Consider the following 20024-nt stretch of genomic DNA (forward strand, 5'->3'; position numbering starts at 1 on the left):
TCTATGGCTATACAAGGCGAATCTATTGTGGACAAACCTGCTGTACTACAATTTGGTAACCTTTGACCCTCAACAAAGCAGGCTGGAAAATGATATTGATATTCTAGTCTTACTGACAACCTGAAGCACTTTACGCTGCCCACCACATTCATAGTTTTCAGGCTATTCATGCAGCACTTTAATCCTGTATCTACAGCCAGTTTAGAAGCACCAATTAGCCTGATAGTACTCCAGCTTTTTATTGCATTGGGAAACTGCCTCAAACCCTTATTTATTATCAATCATTAACAATTAAAAAAAAAGGATCCATATGTAATTTAATGTTAATAAGGGTCAGCATGATTGCATAAACAAACTCCTCTTTGTGTATTTTTCTCCTAAGCAATCATATTCATTTTAGATCATTCCCCTGGTTGACTTAAAACCTAAAGTTTGCATTGAAGAAGCGGATTTATCTGCAAACAGTCCCCACTTGCTGTCTAAGTTGTAGTGAAACTTGGAAATTGTGTAATGGAAACCAGAAACAGAGACTATTCACTTTCAAAGAAGAAGTTGTACATTACTGCTGCAACCAACAGATGTCAAAAGGTCCAACTTTAGGCCATTACACGGCAAGCATGTTGCAAAAAAGTGACACGAAAGCCCAGATTTTTCAGTTCTGAATTGGTCAATCCATCCATCCTCTACCGTTTAACTGGGTTCAGTTTGTGGGTGCAGCAGTCTGAGCAGAGAAGCCCAGACTTCCCTCATCCCAGACACCTCCAGCTCATCCGGTGGGTCAGGGTGCATGCCTGGCTACTTGTGATTGCTGTGGTTATCTGCAGTTTGTATGGTAGAAGCTGAATTATCTGCAAACATTCACCATTTGTTGTCAATCCAGGAGGTATCCTATTCAGATGCCTGAATCACTTTAACTGGCTCCTTTCAACGTGGAGGAGCAGCTCTATTCCGAGTCCCTCTTGAATGACCGAGCCCCGCCACTCTTCAAAGGAAACTCATCACTCCCACTTGTATCCGCGACTACATTCCCAGAGCTTGTGACCATAGGTGAGGGTAGGTACGTAGGGGGACTGGTTAATCGATAGCTTAGCTTCTATACTCAGCTCTCTCTTCACCACAACACATCTGTTCAGCATCTGCATCACTGTGGACGCCATCCCAATCCATCTGTCAATCTCATGTCCCACTCTTCCCTTACTCTTGAACAAGACCCCAAGACACTTGACCTCCTCCACCTGCACAGGAATTAGCACATCCAAGTCCAAGACCATAGATCTCAGATAGAAAACGGTATAGTGCCAGCTATGGGTGAGGGATGAGTTACTACCCTAGGTGGAGGAGGTCAGAACTTGTAACGTATAAACATCAAACACGTTGCGTTTCTGCAGAACATCTGTCCTCCAAAAACACACTGTTGACACCAAGCAACGATGAGCAGGTCCTGATGTTTCTAACCAGAAAAGGGAGAAACTGAAATTCTGGATTCATTACTTTGATTTCAGAGAGCCAACTGACCCAGAGAAGCATCTAGCTGTGTTTGAGGTTTAAAAAACCCCCAACAAAATAGTATAATTTTACCATTTGTATATTCAGCACAGAGACGAGTTTTAAGCTATGCTTGTTGCCAAACGAGTTGTCTAACTGGTCAGATCTGTTTACTCTGGTCTGAAAAGTTAGGGGGAAAATAAATTAATTAAAAAGTTCCAGCTTGGTTAAAAAAAAAAAAAAATCCATCCAGCTAAACGTGGTCGGCATGAACAGCTGCAGTAAGGAAAGGACGAGGCCCGAGTGATTGAGCTTTTAACAGGAAGATTAAAATACTTTTGTGTTTTACTATTTCATCAAAGCAGTTTTATTCCTGATGTCATCCTCACCCACTTGACACTATACGAAGCCCTCCAGAAAATTTAACTTAACTCAAATCAATAGAAATGCCTTGCACAAATTCTGTAGAAAGAATATGCATAAATATCATAAAGTCAAGGCTTTAATATATTCATGTCAGCATTACAACTATCTTGCAAATGCAATAGTCTATTGTAAAAGGCATAAAAATACTGCGAGGAAGGACACGAGTCAAGGTGGGAAAAACAGATCTGCTTTTTAATCTGCTCCACTATACAACAAAAATCTGACATGAGTATAACATTTACAACAGGCGTTCAAAACATGAATGCACCGCTTCATAAATTTACTATACTTTTGTATTTTAAGCAAAAAGATGTTTGATGATTACAGTAAGAAAGATGTACTCTGAAGTCAATCATATCTGTCTTTACAAAACGTAACAACCCCCCACAAAAAAAAACAAACAAAAAAATTCTGCACGTTTGGGAAGATAAGGGGACAGAAGCCTTCAATATCGACCTGTGAAACAAAACAGGGTAATTAAATGACACAATACAACATGCTGGATTCTTCAATAAAAACTTCTGATACTTTATTGAAATGACTTACGGGGAGAATAAGACCGTGACCTCGATCGAGACCTGTAAGCGCCTCTGTAGTAAGGTGAAGGAGATCGCCTTCTAGAGGAACAAAGACCATTTATCATTTTTGTCAGTGTCAGGGGGATAAAATAAAGAACAGCAAACCCAAATACGACACGATGAGAATAAAGTAACCGCTGATATCCTTTAACAGTCACCTGTATGATCTGTAGTAGTCCCTGTCATCATAGCGGTCGTATCCACCTCGGTCATATCCACGGTCGTATCCACGGTCGTAACCACGGTCGTAGTCACGTGAATAGCGTCGGGGACCGCTTGGGCCGCCTCCTCCGCTACACAAAAGCAATAATATAAGATTTTTCACGCTACACAAAGCGTACTTTTGCATTATTTTACTGTTACATTCTCACCTCCAATTAAAAAGATTTAAAAGAAGGTTTTTGGTGCAGCATTATATACCTCTTTTTCACAAATTTCACCTAGCAACTGCCAGAACCTACTTGCTTACACTGTTCTCTAGTTACCTGTGGTTATCAGGGGGTCACTGACTAGACTCTAGGGCTGTGTGACTGAGACCGTAGCAACCACTCGCCAAGAGGTTGGAGAAAGCCTTTGAAGAGGTTAGTTGTGTCATTTTTACCATTAAAATCTCTGCGTTCATTTTAGGTTCAACTGGATACAACTTATGACACAGGGACTAATTTTGTAAGAGCCTGTTTCTATTTTCTTTTTTTCCCTTTACTGTTGACTGATTAAATGTTGAATAAAAACACTACTTTTCAGGTTTAGTAACACTAAGAATTTTATTTCAGATGCTTTGATGTGTCCATAAGTTAGAGCTGTCTTATATTACAAGCATTTTCACTGTGTCTTTGTTTAAAAACATATTTAATTATTCCACACAAAGAGATTGCTTACTATGTGGGCCGGCCCATGTAAATTCCAGGTGTTGGGGTGTGAGGTCTTTTTGTGATGGAGAAGTCCACCCTGATTGTACGCCCATCCAGCTCCATGCCATTGGCTCGCTCCTTCGCCTGAAAGTGAACATAAATTACACTTGCAGTCCTAGAGGATATTTTAAGTATAGGTGTGGCAGGCGGGTTTATTTATTATTGTTCTTGTACCTCTTTGGCATCATCTGTGTTCTCGAAATACACAAAAGCAAAGCCCCTGGAGCGCCTCGATTGCTGGTCATACACAATGGAAACATCCTCCAGGGGGCCGTATTTGGAGAAGACGTCCCTCAGATCCCTCTCTGTGGTGTACAAGCTCAGGCCAAAGACTCCCAGGCAGCAATTCGGATCTGGATTAGCCTGCAAATTTGAAAGGTTTCAAGATTTGGATGTGATCATTTTCTCATTAAAATCATTCATTAAACCAATACATCCTCTGTTTTTAGATATCACACATTGCTAAGCACATACACGGTTGCCAATGTGCCTCCGACGATTGGACATGGGTGAATGGCTGTGGCTTCTGCGCCGACGCTCTCCGCTGTAGGACCTACTGTGAGATCGGTGATGATAGGACCGTGATCGGGAGCGGGATCGGCTGTAGTGTCTCCGTGAGCGGTGGGAATGTGACCTATAGAGAGCGAGAGAAACAAACAACCCATATTCATACGTTCTCTGGCAATTTTCATGTAATTCCACAAATTTACATTTGTCTTTATGAAAATTATAGCATGGACTAAAAAAAAAAGAAAAAAAAAAAGCATGAAATATTTAAAATAACTGCCAAAACATCCCAGACTCTAGTGAAAAGTAACCCCACTTACCACTGTCACAATCTCTAACACTAAACCCTCTGTGACGTCAAATTTCCAACAAGGCTTTATTGACATTGTCGCAAACTTTTGAAAAACAACAATTTACTTTGGATTTCTGTGCAACTTAAAGTGTTTCTGTCAAAAATACACCTGGTGCTGTATTGCTGAATGACAGCGCTGCCCCTGCACCTTACAAACAGAGTAAAAAGTCTCTCTCCTGTGAATGGGGAAACAGAATGCACAAGTCAAATGTCTTATTGGAGGTATTTTAAGCTGCTCCCTTATTTTCCAAGGGGCTGCCACAGTGTGGATTGATCTGCATGTTTGCTTTAACACAGCCCTCCTATTTATCCAGGCTTGGGACCACCAATAGGAGTAATAATATTAAAGAGATGAACAGGTGAAATATTTTTTAATAGCCTAAAAGTAATAAAACAGTCAGAAAACAGGTAGAAGTGCACACAGTCTAATGGATGAAACACTGCACACAGAAATACTGTGTATGTATTTAAGATCTATTTAAAACCATTACTCACAGTCTTCTATAACCACATCATATTTAAATGTTGATGAAATGTGTGGCACTTTGCATCATGTAAAACACGCACAATGTCAGATTAATTTGCAGCGATGCTAGTTAAATGCCAGTTTCCTGTGACGTAGCCAACACACAAACCTTCTGTTTTCTAAGATCAAAGTACTGCAAAACCCGCCGGCTCGTGCCTCTTTCGCTTGGTAACAACTTCCTGTCACAGAGATTGAGAGTGAGAGATAGAGACAGGCTCTCACCTCAACTACGTAACATCTGAGACTGAACCGTTAAGCTGCGTTGTGCCTCAATGAAATATGAACATATAGTTTAACTGAATAGTGTTTGTTGTCAACCATCAAGAGCTGCAACACTTAATTCCCCACTGAAAATTTGCACTGAAAGTGTAAATTTTACTTGCATGGTCCGATCTACTGACATTGTCACTGCGTTTGTAGCACAGTGACCAGGACACTCATTCACACATGACGCAGAAATTGGCAGACAATGCAGATGTAAATGTCTTTTTTTTGTTTGTTTGTTTGGGGTTTTTTTCAACAACTTGGAAGTGAAACTCTTGAACTTTTGCAAGATTTGTCAATGGCCAGAGAAACGGAAGAAGTCAGCTCCACAGAGAAGTCCCCTATCTGGGTTTGAACCCAGGATTCTCTTGCCGTGAAGCCCTGAACAGGGTGGGTATAACATGAAAGTGGCCATATTGAGTCTGTTTATCGATAGTAGAGAATTTTATGCCAGTGTATTACTCACCAAGATTTTGACCTTGACCGAGATTTGGAGCGGGAGCAGTGGGAGCCTCCTTTTGAGTGGGCAGGGGATTGAGCTGGGGACTGGCTCCCCGACTTCCCAGAGCCCCGTGGGCTCACGCTCCTGGATGCAGAGCGAGACTCCTGAACGAACCACACACATTTTTTTATCAGCACCAATGAAGTGATCAACACATACATTTGCCAAAATATTACTGTGTATTTAAAAATTAAGACTATCCTGTGAAAAGTACAGGAATTTAGGGTTGTGAAATAGGAGTGCTGTGTAGTCATGGATAATATGACATCAATATGTTTACATTAATAAGTTGTTAAATAGTGGGGAAAAAAAGAAAATGGTCAGTTGTGAGATAAAATTGCAATGATTTAAACTAATGTGTGTGTATTGAATAAGAAGAACATGCACGCATTTGACAAACAGACCAGAAATTTACTTAGCGCAGTGACCTTATCCAGATTACTTCCTTAACTTCATTTCTGTAACTTCATTACTTGACATTATTCTTCTTTCTTCAATTGTCTTACTTCTTCTTACTTCCCCATCTCTCACACACTGCCCATACTTCTTCCCTCCTCATGTTTTAGCATGCATTCAACAATTCAGCTTCACACATCTGAGCTTCATATTATTGAAAATAAAGTGGACTTCTTCCGTATTTTCTTCGTCCAACCTTAACCTTTATGAAAAAGAAAAGGATGAAGAATATATGACTGCAATTAAAACTGCACGCTCATTCAACGTTTAATGTGGTATTATTATTATTATTATTAGTAGTAGTAGTAGTACGAGCTAATGACATTAATGGGAATGTTAAAGACTAGGGCTGGGCGATATATCGAGTTTTTTAAAAATATCGATATATTTTCATACGAGATATAAGATGTGACAATATCGTTTATATCGATATAGTCTATGTTACGTTATAATTATACTTGTGGAGCCGCAGGTTTGCCTCTCTTTCGTCCACTTTTGTCTCTACGCAACGTTACTCGGCCTCGCCTCTCCTGCACTGAACACAACTCCGCCTCCCCCATAGCTTCACCTGCAGGCAATGACAAGATGAAAGCGGAAAATCTCCGTTAGCGAGTTACCGTGCGTGGGGCTGGATGGCGTCAACGTGTTAGCGAGCTAACCACGCTAACGACATGCAGCCCAGAGGGGCTGCACGGCCTAAAATCCTTTCCTTTTCTCAAAAATCGACAGCGCGCCTTATGTATGAATTCTGGTTGTGCTTACTGACCGCGAACCGATTTTATGTGGTACACAGCGCTCAGCAATCTGTCAAAAAATGTTTTAATATGACTTTGCTAAGCTACGGAGCTGCACCGCTTGATGGATTGTCGGAGAATTACGGCTACAGAGGAGGAGCCTCGCGGAGTGATACGTACAGTGTGTGTATAAGGACCACAAATGGCACCTGTTCAGAGACGTGGAGCAGCTGTGAAATCTGTCTCTTTGTTATTATGCTCAGCGTCTTTTAGTTTACATTTTGACTGCACAATTGTGAGCTTTTTGTTATGCACAAAAACAACATTATTTTCTTTTATTTATGGACCATGATTATTTAATATATGCTGATAATTTATTTTTGAGTAATATCTACACTGTATGTAAATAAAAGTGCCCGTGTGACTAAGAACTCTCTTTTTGTTCTTAACTTATGGCTTTAAAAAGAAAAATCGAGATATATATCTTATATCGCCATCCAGCTAAAAAATATCGAGATATGAATTTTGGGTCATATCGCCCAGCCCTATTAAAGACCACATTATACATACGGTCAGTGTTTTTATTAACATTCACGCTCAGTGGTTTTGCTTTCACTTTTGTGTTCTTCTGGCCACTTTTCCTAAGAACTTCCTCAAAAACAATTTGGAATAATTGAGAGGTAAAACCGGGGGTGATCATTTTTTAAAAATTACAACTAAAACTGAAGGGTAAGGATGTGAAGGTAACTTCTTGTGATTCCCTTTGCCTTCCTTTAACAATATATTTTCCCAAATGAACCCTTCTTACATAATTTCTGACAAATGGCCTTTAAGTCACCATAGTGTTCATCAAACCACTGACTGTGAATATTTTATAATCAAGATTAAAACTACCAACACTGTCTCCATTTTTTTAAGTGGATAACTCCAAAATAAAGTGTAAAATTTGCTCCAACGACCTCAAGATGTAGCAGTCACTCATTTGAGCAGCCCTTAAAACCTGTTCTGGAAATGCAAAGACAGAAAACTGTTGCTATCTGTTACGATTACATAATATATTGAAAACCTTAAAGATTAAATATTAGCAAAAGAAAAGGAATCCAATAAGAGGCAAAAAAACAAAAAAAACAAAACTTGTTAGTTAAGCAACAAGCACCCAGCACCTTGCAGGAACTAATACAAACCAGTTCAAAATATGGGTTTACATGCAGAAAATAAATTCTTCATTTCTTTTTTCTTAATCTGCCATTTACCCTCCCACATGGGAACACAGGGCATATCACACGCCCATTAAACAGACAGAAGCATTCAGGAGCTGTGCAAGGTGAGGGGATATTAAACAGTTCACTACAGGAAGGATATTACTGCACACAGGTCAGTCAGCCCAGCAAGTATTAATCAAACTTATCCATAATGCTGGTGCTTGTGGCGTATCAGCTTTAACAGTTTTAAGATGGTGTGGGAGAGCTGCATGAGTTAATAAAAATGATTTTTTTTTTTTTATAAGGTCAAATCTTGAGGTCGTTAGTTTTGTTTTAAATTGTTGTTGTGCCTAAGAACTAAGGAAACCCACAATGACATTCAAAGATTAATAACCAGCAGACGTAACATGATATAATTCAATCCGGGGAACAGGGGGGGAAACAAAACAAAAACAAACAAACGAACAAAAAACAACATCAACAAAACAGCGAAAATATAACAGTTCGTTAGGCAAATGTCTTCCACTGAATCCGCGACGACATGAAATATTTATTTTGGTTTCTACGCACAATAATCAGACAAATCAGACGAAGAAAATTACTGAGTTTTAACTATTTAAAAACGTTATAAAAATGTTTGCCGACATTGCAGTGTTTTCAGTGCAAACCCCGGCTCGTAAACAAAAAAGCACCAGGCCTAGCTTTCATCTATAAGCTAGTCTTAGCCAGGTAGCTAAAGATGAACTAAAAACTCGCATCCGTTGCGCATAAAGTCGCCTTTTATTGTTTAAATTTGTGCAATTTATTTTCTTTCTAAAACCCAGCTTTCGACCAAAGAGTTGTGCCAACAAGGTAAGCTGGGTACTACTAGCCAACAAAATATGAATAAGGTTGTTACCGTTACAATTTCAGTTACCCTGTCAAACCCAATGATTTGAAATGTTTAATGCATTACAAACGGTAATAAAATGTATACGTACCCGGCCTTTGTCGTTATCGCTCATTTTTGAAATTTAATCTATTGTTGACAGATACTCTACAATCTACACTACACAGTCTCCGTGTGTGAGACTCTAGCTCCACCCCCAGGTCTGCATCTAGAAAGATCCAGCAGTCTCGGGGCTGGCTATCGCGTTTTTACGTGCCAAACACGAGATTTGGTTACGTGTAGAATTTCCCCCAAGAGGCCACGTGAGAAACTCGGAGTGTTGTGAAACAAGCTGAACTTAATTCTGCACGATGTTAATTTTTTTTTAGTTTCTTTTAAAACTGGTACGGTAGGAGTAGATGTAACAGTTAGGCAATGAAAATGTAAAATAGGCACAGCAAATATGCCAACATTTTTATCACAATTTAATCCAAAAACAACAGTAAACTTTTAACTTTATAGCAAGTCCTGTTGCTATTTTGCTTGTAGTTTAGTTACTTCATCAGCACTTTTTCAGTTCTTTTATTTTTATTTTTTTGCATTTCTTCTGTGAGAGAAATATCGTCTATTTTGTACAATGCCAGCAAATAGAAAAACTCTGTGACAGAAGGTGAATAAAAAAACAAAACAAACACACATACAACTGAAATAGCAAAATAAAAATAAAAACAAAAGCTCACAAAACACAATGGAAGTGATTGAGGGAGACAGTAATGTGACAAAACAACTGGGGAAGTGAAAGAAACCGAAACATGCAAACTCTGCACTAATCCTTATTAAGGAAATACAAGTATACACATTCCCTGGCCACTTTATTCTGTATACCTGGTCAACTGCTCTCTAATGCAAATATGTAATCAATAAATGGCACAACAGCAACTCAAAACATGTAGGCAAGTAGACATGGCAAAGACAACTTCCTCAAATTCAAACTGAGCATTAGAATGGAGAACAAAGATAATTTAAGTGACTTTGAATGCAACGTGGTTGTTGGTGCCAGATGAGCTGATTTTAGTATTTCAGAAACTACTAATTTACTGTTATTTTTTGCACATTTCTATGGTTTATGGAGAATTTAAAAAATTGAGTGGCAGTTTTCTGGGTGAAAACACCTGGTAACTCAAAAAACACTCATTACAACTAAAATGCAGGGGCTCACCAAAACAAGATCAGCTCCTTGTTCAGCGTATATGGCATAAAAGATTTATGTAGCTTTAAATGGAAAAGAAGGCTCAATCTTTTACTAGGAAGGTGTAAATAATCAAGTGGCCAAGAAGTGTACATAAGTAAGTGTTAGCTTAACACTACAATAAGATAATTGGCAAGTTTTGCTTAATTCTACAGTGAGTGGTGCATAAACTCCCAGACATTATGTAGCCTGGCAGAATACACAGTTTAATGCTGCAGCAGCGTAATATCGGCACCCTTAAAAGCTACAAAAAGAGAGTGACATGTGTTAGTTTCTCTAGGGGGTGGCACCATTGTTATTGAAGTCCCCATTGCATATATAAAATCCTAATATATTTATCCATCAAGACATGTCAGACATTTACAGCAGTGAAATTGTGAAAGTGAGTAAAATTAACCCAGAAGTGAAATTCATATTTTTCCATCGATTTATACTGTGGCAGGTGATGTGCTAAAAATTAACCATACTGCTGATTTTGCAGTTTGCATAGTTAACTTCACCAGGGCAAGAGCAGTGAATCACACAGTTTGTTGCACTTTTCATTCGGTTTTGAGCACTTCAGGTCAGTATCACTGCTAGTTTTTATTATCTCAAAGAGGAGATCATTTTAACACATAAGGACACATGCTCAGAAGACATTGGTTCTCTTTCTCAGGGATGAAGTTCAACAAATCCAGACACAGATCTTCTCTCAGTGAAAATCACCTGTCCAGTGTCTTTTCCATTTGCACCTGGGACATTAATGGACTTGCACAAGTCCAAAACTACAGCGGCCCTGAGAGATCAGAGATATCAGCTTATTGTGAAATTAAATGTCAGTGACTTTGGTTACTTCAAAATGGTAATATGTTGAACATCTTGTTTACCAGCTCTTGACAAAAAATTTTTTTGCCTAATAACATCCACTGTTTATTTTTCACATATGTGAAGTTTATACTGTTTTCATTTCACGTATGTAAGTGCGAAATCATTTACTCTACTTTTACACCTGAAAGCAGTGTCTATTTTTTACAACTTGTAGTCTGTCTCTGGAAAATAAAAATAAACCATTAGCCATTTTTTATTTTTTATTTTTAATTTAAAGTAAGCAGAAGATAGACAAGAGCCATAAAATAGATCGGAGATCGGATACAATGATGTTACTGGCATCAGCGGGCACTTAAAACTGGTGAGTTTTGTTTTTGGCACTTTATTTATACTAGAGAAATGCAGCCTTTAGTTGTTATCTAGTAATTTATAACACCCCACGGCAGAAGGTCTTGAATCAATAAAAGCTCAAAGTGCAGACTAGACAGTGAAAATAAAATATACATTGCTATAGACTCAGGTTAAACCACTGTCGCCCAGATTATCATCTCAAGCTGAGAAGTTGTAATAAACTATTTGTGACATCTGGCAGGACATTACAGCAGAGGTTTCTGGATCCAGTTAGTCATCGGTAGCTGTAGTGAGAAACAGAGAGGAAATCCAGTCAGTCCTTTTCAAGTTTTTTTCTAACAACTGTCAGTTTGCTGTATAAATCTACCAACCGCAGTTATAGAGGATATTTATTTTATGAAGATCCATTACGCTAGGACCATCTCGCTGGCCGATGGGGATATAGGGATCTGGTTTGGGGATTATTGTTGGTCCGCCATCTTCAGAGAAGGCATATCTGTATCAAAGATGCAAAACATATATGATACAGTGATGCCCGAGTCTAAATGACAGATAATTATGTTGAATCAGAGAGCAACTCACCGTCCATAATGCATGACAGAGGTGTAGTCATATGGGCTGTTGAGATTGTTTGTCACCTGTTTCCTGAAGTTATGTATGTGCTCTGCCAAAAAAAAAAAAAAACAAACACCTTCACACTCATTTTGTGAAAAATCGAGCCACTGCAATTAGAATGACGTAGTGATAAAACGTGCGAACCTGGCATGATGTTTTTCCATATAATTGTGACATAGTTGTCACGGTCTGATCGGGATTGCTCGTGTACGAAGCCGAGAGCATGCATGAATTCATGAGCAGCGATTCCCGACCACATGCACCCAGGAGTCTGCAGTGACAGGGTCTGGCTTCCCCCAGTCTGCCCCAGAAATGACCAGCAGCTAGGGAGGGATGCAGAGCACAAATTCTACGGTATGTACAATCATCACGGCACACTGTAAGAAGCCATAAGCAGGAGTCACGCTCACCCATATCTAGGCTGAACGTCAAGGAAGTTGCCTTCGTGAGTGCGGGGAACAAATTTAACGCATGTTCCAGCGGAAATGTCTTGCATTCCAGTTTCTATGGTGATTCTGTCCATGTCGTCTAAAGTTAGGGTGAAAGAATGCACAAAAAAGGCAGAATATGAAATAATAAAGGGATATAAGAAACCGGAAGCATCTCCTTAAGTCTTAAAGCTTCATACCATACAGTGGAGAGATGATGTAGGGTACATAGACAAATCCATCTACAGATTTAGGCCACAGACAGGTGTTGCCGGGGCAGGTTATGGCACTCCTTACATGAGAAACAGCAATATCGCCGTCCCTTATTGACATTCCTCTTGGGGCTCGTATCTCTGATGAGAAAATACATTCTTTTCAATATGCAGGGGAAAAACTGACATCAGTACAATTCTATGTAATTTACAGTTCACTTACTGCGATTGACCTCCAGGATTTGATCCATTGTGGTCATTTCATCATGCTCTATATTTTCCTCTGAACACAAAAATAAATATGGAATAAACAGAAAATCACTGTGAAAATGCAAGATGAGGTGCAAGGAATCGTGACCCACCAGAGAATTTCCTTTTCAACCTCACTTTCCCCTCGTGCACACCAGTCGAATTCTGTCGCACAAAAAATGTTGACATATTTCAGCTGCAAAGCATGACAAGACGAGAAAAAAGGAGTCTATATACTCCTCTTAATTACATACTTACTTTAACAGGTATTGTGTTCGCCTGGGTCAGCAAGCCAAACAAGATAACCAGAAGTATAATGGAAGAATGCATTGTTGTGTTTCAGGCTGGTTCACCAGTTTCAATCCAGCGCTCTCCTGATGCAGGAGCTAAATGAACTCCTCACCTCCGCTGAATCTATATACCCACTTCTCCTCCGCTGCTCTGTACTGATTGGGCCTCAATTCAGATGATGAAGCATGATTAAGATGCCTCATCATGCGGTGTGTGTAATTTACTCTAAATCCACTGCTGATCCATAACGGGTGGGCCTGATGCTGACCTTCACTTATGCCCTGTACTTATTGCGTGCAAGATTCAGCACTTTCAGAAACAAGGCACTTAAAGGTGTTTTTGCTGTCCGAGTTCAGCCCGACAGACCAGCAATTTGTGTCTGACTGAGCTGGCAACTAGTGATTTTGTGATATGCTATCAGATGATAACTGTCTTGGCAACGGTCATTTTTTGTCACACAGTTAAATATATAAAAACAAAACTTTATCCTTTTCCAAATATTGCTTCTATTCTTATCAAGGGGCTAATTTTGAAGGGCAGTGACGAAGCGAAGATTCTCATGTGTCAGCACTTTATGAAAACTTCCCTCGTGGTGATTGGACGAACAGAAGAAACTACTGCATCTTGAGTTAAGGTAGCACATTTTTAAATATAGAGAACATGTCTATTTATTACCAGAGACTTTGTTCTTTAACCTTCCTCATTAAAACAGATTCAGATCTCCTGTTTAATGTGATCAAGTCACCCGTTCTAAGATTCTTCACATACCTTATTACCCTGCCTCTGCTTTATTACTCTTTATCTCTTATTGATCTGTAATATTACTGTTGAGTGCATTACCACGTGTCTATTTCAAACCAGGCTATCTACTGTGAGACATATTTTTACATAAAGAGAAATATCCAATTTAAAACGCACAAACTTTCATGTACACCAAGGATTTGCTGATAGAAGGTTTGAATCAATCTTTATTGAAACTGTTCATATAATTCAACTGCAGTTTTGTTAAATTGGCCTTTACTCCTGGTTCACTTCCATTCAGCCGGGTCTCTAATCATCCATGTCATCTGAACAGAAAGACAGAAAGAAATTACATTTGTGACAGTGATGTGCAGTGTGTTTAGGAGTTAATTCAGGACATTTGGTACTAACCACAATTATAAAGTCTGTTGATTTTTAGCTTGTCAATGTGGCTGAGAGATAAAGCCTGGCCCAGCTGGATGTTGTTGTTGTCCTTTGGAAGGATGGTTGCTTCCCCACGCTGGGAGTAGGCATATCTAAACATATACATAAATATGTATCAGCTTATAAATATATTTTAAAATAAAGGGGGTAAATTATAATATTTTGAGTGATTAACAGATCATTTTTTACTTACTTTCCAAAGTGCAGAATCGAGCCATAGTCATAGGGCAGATCCAGAGTGTCAGTCTTGAACTTCTCAAAGTTTCTCAACCGATCTGTTGGAAAAATGAATTTTCTGTTTTGAAAATCGGTGCAGAAATACAGTTAAAGCTTTTATTCCCTTTCCACAATGCCAACCCCTGCACACTTTAAAATTACCTCTTGAAATATTTGGCCACATGATGGTGACATAGTTGTCCCGATCTAAGCGGGACTGCTCGTGCACAAAGCCCAAGGTGTGCATGAATTCATGGGAAACCACTCCAACCTGGACGCAGTTAGGGATCTGGAGAGACACAGTCTGCCTTCCACCACGCGCACCAAGGTAGGACCAGCAACTGGATTAACACATAAGAGGACAGAAGAGTAACTTCAAGTGGTGAATTCACAGCTGGAGAGGAAACAAAACCTGAATACATTTTACAAAAGGAATTTTATGTAATCAAACTTTCCACGCTTCAGCTCTCACCCTGACTTTGGCTGGATGTCGATGTAGTCTCTCTGGTGAGTCCGTGGAACAAAACGCACACAGGTACCTTGCTCTATGTTGGCCATACCTGTCTTTATCAGCATTGTATCCATGTCATCTGTTCAGTTGTTTAACAGGGGCGAGTAATTCATACATCATTAAAAAGAAGACTGTAATCCATTGCATGTACTTATGCCTCGAACGCTAAAACAACATACTGTATTCAGGTGAGAGGTTATATGCAATGTAGACATGTCCATCCACTGATTTGGACCACAGACAGCTCCGTGCAAAGCAGATTCTGGGGGGTGTTCCGGAGGAAACAGCAATATCTCCCTCTCTGAGGGTGGTGGCGCCATCGATGATTTGCGTAGCTGATGCAGAAATCAGATTAAAGTTTTTTAACAGCAAGTTGGGGAATCTGCAAAAGAAAACCCCTCAAGTAAAGTGTGTGCAACTTACCTTTAAGCTCGTTGGTTTTAATGATTTTATCCATTGCCGTTTCTTCATTGACCCCTCTCCATTCTTAAAAAAGAAAAAAACAATTTGTGAGGGAGTGTGCAGTTTTACGTCAGTCACAGTAATAATTTAAATTAAATCGAAGCTGAGTGCACCTTTGTAGCCAGCGGGACCCCACTTTTGGTTGAACAAAAATTTCTGCAGAAAGCACAGACAAATTTATTTACAGCTCTGTTCATGAATTCATTAAATTCAGCGGTCCCAAGCACATTTACCTGAGCTTGCACAGCTGAGAGACAAATAGAAACCATGCAGAGGAGTATAATCCGCTCCATCTTTACCAGTCAGGTATGCCTTCAGTGTTACCATTTGACATGCACTAACACCTAGCTTTATATGTGTTCCCACTGCTGTCCTTAGATAATACCCATAATTACCTCAAGTAAATAACAGGGCTGGTGTTAGCTGTTTGTGAGTGAGCCTAATCTCCAAATTAGTTTGATTCTTTCATAAACAACATCTGCAACAGTGGCATAATGTGAGGTCTCACTGTGTATAATAACAGCTTAAACTCAATGACTAGCTTTAAATGAAATGGTTTTAATGTCTGGCAGAAATTTGGTACAATTTTAGGCTTTAGGTGTGTACATGAACCAAGAGTGCTGTTTTCTTTCTACTGAAACTAAGCTTACCATCAGTTCACGTGCAATGCATGAACGCAGTTAATTTTAAATCATTACTAAGTTGTGCAAAATTTTTGTTGATAATGTAGAAGAAATAAAAACTCTGACGCCCGAACAGGGACTTGAACCCTGGACCCTCAGATTAAAAGTCTGATGCTCTACCGACTGAGCTATCCGGGCTCTGCTAATTCAGCCGGAAGCAGTATTTATAAAGAGGAAAAGCCGAGTTTCCATCCCAGTAGGAATTCTTCCACGTGAAAATACCAGCATGACCGCATTTTCTGGCCATACATTTCTAACCCAGGACGAAGTTTCTGCGGTAAGTCGACGCTGTTTTGTAAGCTAGCCTTCCTGCACATGACTAGCTACCTGGCAGCTACGTACACTGATGCTAAAGTTACTAATTATCAAGTAAACAACAGAAGTATTAACAAACTAAGATGCCAGTTCGTTAACAGAGCAGGATTTGACTCTTTGCCAGCAGGCTAGCTGTGAATTACGGCATGCAAACTTTGCAATTTGCAGGAGACGCAGGAGCAGGTTAATGAGCTGCGGCGTGCTATCGAAGAAACTAATCGTGAACTGGAGAAGGTCCAACAGAGAAGACTGCATACTGAAGAAGAGATAATTAAACGGTACACCGCCCATTTACTTTAGTTTCCAATTAAATTGGGTGCCTGTCACGCTTAAAGTGTCCCAAAAAACCTGATATTGTCTCAACCCGTATAATGCTTCCTGTGATGTGATACCAGATATCGTCGGTGGGTGCACTGAGGTGCACAACAGGCTGTTAGTGTAGATTAATCGACCAGTCTATTAGGTACACCTCGTGTCTTGAACTGCTCCCTCATGCAATCTAATCTAATCGGCAAACTCAGTGCATTGGGCATGTAATTCAAGTTTCAAGGTCAAGCTGAGCCGCAGAATGGGGAAGAGAGGTGATTTTGAAAATGGCACAGCTGTTGGTGAGGAAACTCCTGATCTACTGGGAATTTGCTCCTCAGCCATTTCTGGGGTTTGCAGAGACTGGTTAAGAAAAGAGAAAATCCACTGAGTTTTCTGGGTGAACATGTCTTGTCAAGGAAAATGGCCAGACTGTTTTAAGCTGACAGCAGTAATTAAAATGACCACTGATTACAGCCAAAGTATGCAGTAATACATCTCTGAATGCACAGTATGTTGAACTGGAAGTAGAATGGGCTACAGCAGCAGAAGACCACACTGGATCCCACTCCTGTCAGCTAAGAACAGGAAACTGAGACCACAGTTCACATGGGCTCATCAAGCGTTGCCTGGTCTGATGGGTCGCCATTTCTGCTGCTGTAAACAACATAAAAGCATGGATCCATTCTTCCTTCGATCAGTAAAAAAAATTGTTTTCAGGTAGATGCTATCCAGACTTGCTCGGGGTGTTTTTTCCTTTTTTCTTTGTTTATTTTTTTTTTTATAGTAATCAGTGACGTTTAGCTTTCCCAAGTCTTAACTTGGAGTGTTATCCAAACTATTTAACATCATTTCTTCCTCCAGGAATATTGTTGATGAACATAGAGACACATACAAAGATTTCCCTCATGTAGGTCTATTAGTGAACGACATTCATAAGCCAGCTGGCGTTAAAAAAAAAAAATTAATTAGTTTGTCTGGAATAAAGATTTATCTCTTGTATTAATTTGAAATATAAACACACCTCGAACTTGAATTCCAATATAAGTTTTTCCAGTGAGGGACAGTAAAGGATATTTCTATTCTTAACTGATCACCTTCTGAAAGGTATAGTATTTTGTCCTTTAGTTAGGGTACAGTTAGTTAGGGTTTAGTTAGTTAGGGTTGGGTAATATTTCCACAGATGCTCTGGTTGTCAAAAGCAGTGGACAACTGTATGCTCATTCTGTTTTGGTTGCGCAATCGAGCCTTTCTGGGAGAGTTCAGACAGTGACCATCTAATTGCTAACAGTGTCCAGATCCCAAAGCCCTTACACTGAACAATCAATAATTATTTCAAAATAATAAGTTAACGTAAAAAAGAAAAAATTACCTACTGCCCATTTAGATTTAGTCAAACAGTTAATTATGCATAACCAGGTGTGATGTGTGCCTTTGTTTCTAAATGTGTAGCCCTTACATAATGTATTTGCTGTCTTTCACAGTACGAGAGAAACTGAACGGAGAGTGGATTTAATGATGGAAAAAAGCGAAATCGTTAATGCACTGCAACAACTGGGTCATCTGCTCCAAAGTGAGATGGATCTCTTTGAACAACTAAATAGCCAAAGCTCTCCAGACAGGTATTCCGAAGTGCTGTGGGCAAAACCGAAGCAGACGCGACATGTGCAAACCTACAATATATATTTTATATATTTCAGGAGTGAAAGGCTCAGTTTGCAGGACCAGAGTGAAAGCGCCAGCATTAAGGCAAGCCAGCTTCTTGCTGAAATCCTGGAGGTGAAACAGCAGCTAGAAGAGGTTGAGGATCGTTATTCAGCGGGTATGGGGATTACTCACAGAATACGTACAGAATTTACTGTATACAGACATGGAGTGAAATGTGCTCTCTCTCTGTCAACAGGTCAAGCTTTGCTCCCTGGGCCAACCTACAAGTTGGAGAGAAATCACACGAAGCAGTGACTTACAAACACTGTTATTTTAATAAGTACAATAAAGTGTATATAAGTATTTTTAACAGCTAATAAAATATTCATTTTTATCTTTTAAATGTATTTTATTGTTTCTTAAATAACAGTAAAGGGGATGATTCTGCAGTGAATATCTCCAAAGCTTCTCAGCTTCTCATTACTCGGGTGCTTCACATAGTTACAAATGGTCGACCTTCTCTATGCAGTGATTAAATAAGATGACAAATATTGCAAAATGTTTATGCTTATCTCAGTTACAGTATGGAGGAGATTAAAATTTCTCATGTCTCATGAGATTTCAGTAATGACAGAATTGACACACTGTCAGCCATTTGCAATATTTTGCAAAACAAAACCTTTATTCCCTATTTTCCCCATTTCATCTAGTCTTCATTAAAACCCAAAGATATCATGTCTGGATGACATGTTTCTTTCTTCCATCATAATCTAGCAAACTGATGAGGGTGTGGTTGGGTCAGTTTGAACTGCTGTAATCCTGGATGCATTGACAGCTCAACTTTCTGACCCGTGACTGCAAACAAAATCTAAAAAAACTCAGATTTCCTACTTCATAACTAAGGTTTTGCAACCCCAAATTTTGCAGTTTACATAAATCCAGCAGGCAACTTGCATAGTAGATACAAAATCTTTCTGTTTTTCTTAATATATAAATATATAATACATTACTGTATGTTGTTGCTCACAGAAAATCAACAAGGCAATCTTGGAGGCTTGTTTCCATGACTGGGAAAAGTTTTTTCATCCATAGTTAATAAATTTAAGTTATTATCTCAAATTTGAGAATAACTTTAAAATTAAAGTTATTTTGTCAGACGTTCACTTTGGTAACCCAAAATTTTGACTTATGGATCCAATTTCTTTTTCAGTGGCAGAAGCAAGCTTCCATGCAGTTACAAAACTGCAATGCTGGAAAAACTTTCACACTCTCCACATACTCTCACTTATAGCAAACACATGTTCAATCCTAAGTTCCTTAGCTGGTTAAATGCACATGCTGATGACAGCTTCAGCAGCTGCAACCAGGCTGCCACAGCTGAGAGCAAGCTGCAAAATCATTCAACAGTCACGCTATATGTTCTTCAGGAAATGCTGTCTATAAAAAAACCAGACAGTGAAAGGAATTCTTTTCTTTTTTTTGTACTGAGCAGGATTTTTGTTTTTGGTTCAGAAACAACGGCTGACTCTTTGGGCTCACAAACAGCTCTTTGTGTTGTTTACAGCAAGCTCTGGTTGGCCCTAATATCAGATGCTGCAGCAGAATTTTGATTATCCTGTACAAACTATTTTTAGTTTACTGTTCTTAGCACACCTTGGTTGTAACCAGTCATTATCATTGCTTTGC

At 39.3% G+C, this 20024-nt stretch overlaps 4 protein-coding genes across 8 annotated transcripts; 1 reads left to right on the forward strand and 3 right to left on the reverse strand.

The window, feature by feature from the left end:
* Positions 1-2078: 2078 nt before the first annotated feature.
* Positions 2079-9056, reverse strand: tra2b (transformer 2 beta homolog). Of its 3 annotated transcripts, none has more exons than XM_082508001.1 (8): positions 8924-9056; positions 5516-5655; positions 3875-4034; positions 3575-3763; positions 3369-3484; positions 2648-2782; positions 2458-2528; positions 2079-2367 (listed from the first exon to the last, which is right to left on the reverse strand). In XM_082508001.1, the coding sequence occupies exons 1-8, from the start codon at positions 8945-8947 to the stop codon at positions 2357-2359; spliced, it is 846 nt and encodes a 281-aa protein (XP_082364127.1). In that variant the 5' UTR covers positions 8948-9056; the 3' UTR covers positions 2079-2356. The 3 variants fall into 3 exon arrangements, with proteins under 3 accessions (XP_082364127.1, XP_082364126.1, XP_082364125.1); XM_082508000.1 differs by having other exon boundaries at positions 2458-2525; positions 6466-9042; XM_082507999.1 differs by having other exon boundaries at positions 6466-9042.
* Positions 9057-11155: 2099 nt separating this feature from the next.
* Positions 11156-13129, reverse strand: hce2l1 (high choriolytic enzyme 2-like 1). The gene is made up of 9 exons (XM_082508371.1): positions 12981-13129; positions 12836-12887; positions 12697-12756; positions 12462-12614; positions 12244-12361; positions 11978-12156; positions 11801-11882; positions 11590-11714; positions 11156-11502 (listed from the first exon to the last, which is right to left on the reverse strand). Exons 1-9 carry the CDS (start codon positions 13050-13052, stop codon positions 11489-11491), a joined length of 855 nt encoding a protein of 284 aa, XP_082364497.1. The 5' UTR covers positions 13053-13129; the 3' UTR covers positions 11156-11488.
* Positions 13130-14007: 878 nt separating this feature from the next.
* On the reverse strand, positions 14008-17682 carry hce2l2 (high choriolytic enzyme 2-like 2). 3 transcript variants are annotated; one of them, XM_082508374.1, is made up of 9 exons: positions 16778-17682; positions 15501-15543; positions 15349-15411; positions 15105-15260; positions 14887-15004; positions 14577-14755; positions 14392-14473; positions 14166-14290; positions 14008-14080 (listed from the first exon to the last, which is right to left on the reverse strand). In XM_082508374.1, exons 3-9 carry the CDS (start codon positions 15380-15382, stop codon positions 14064-14066), a joined length of 711 nt encoding a protein of 236 aa, XP_082364500.1. In that variant the 5' UTR covers positions 15383-15411; positions 15501-15543; positions 16778-17682; the 3' UTR covers positions 14008-14063. The 3 variants fall into 3 exon arrangements, with proteins under 3 accessions (XP_082364500.1, XP_082364499.1, XP_082364498.1); XM_082508373.1 differs by lacking the exon at positions 16778-17682 and adding an exon at positions 16038-16104; XM_082508372.1 differs by lacking the exon at positions 16778-17682 and adding an exon at positions 15621-16050.
* On the forward strand, positions 16195-18732 carry LOC309690919 (uncharacterized protein). Its single transcript, XM_082508375.1, has 5 exons — positions 16195-16347; positions 16554-16663; positions 18176-18313; positions 18392-18513; positions 18595-18732. Exons 1-5 carry the CDS (start codon positions 16297-16299, stop codon positions 18651-18653), a joined length of 480 nt encoding a protein of 159 aa, XP_082364501.1. The 5' UTR covers positions 16195-16296; the 3' UTR covers positions 18654-18732.
* Positions 18733-20024: the final 1292 nt, after the last annotated feature.

The sequence above is a fragment of the Aulonocara stuartgranti genome (assembly GCF_965226115.1).
Source record: "Aulonocara stuartgranti genome assembly, chromosome: 16".
NCBI classification, from domain to species: domain Eukaryota; kingdom Metazoa; phylum Chordata; class Actinopteri; order Cichliformes; family Cichlidae; genus Aulonocara; species Aulonocara stuartgranti.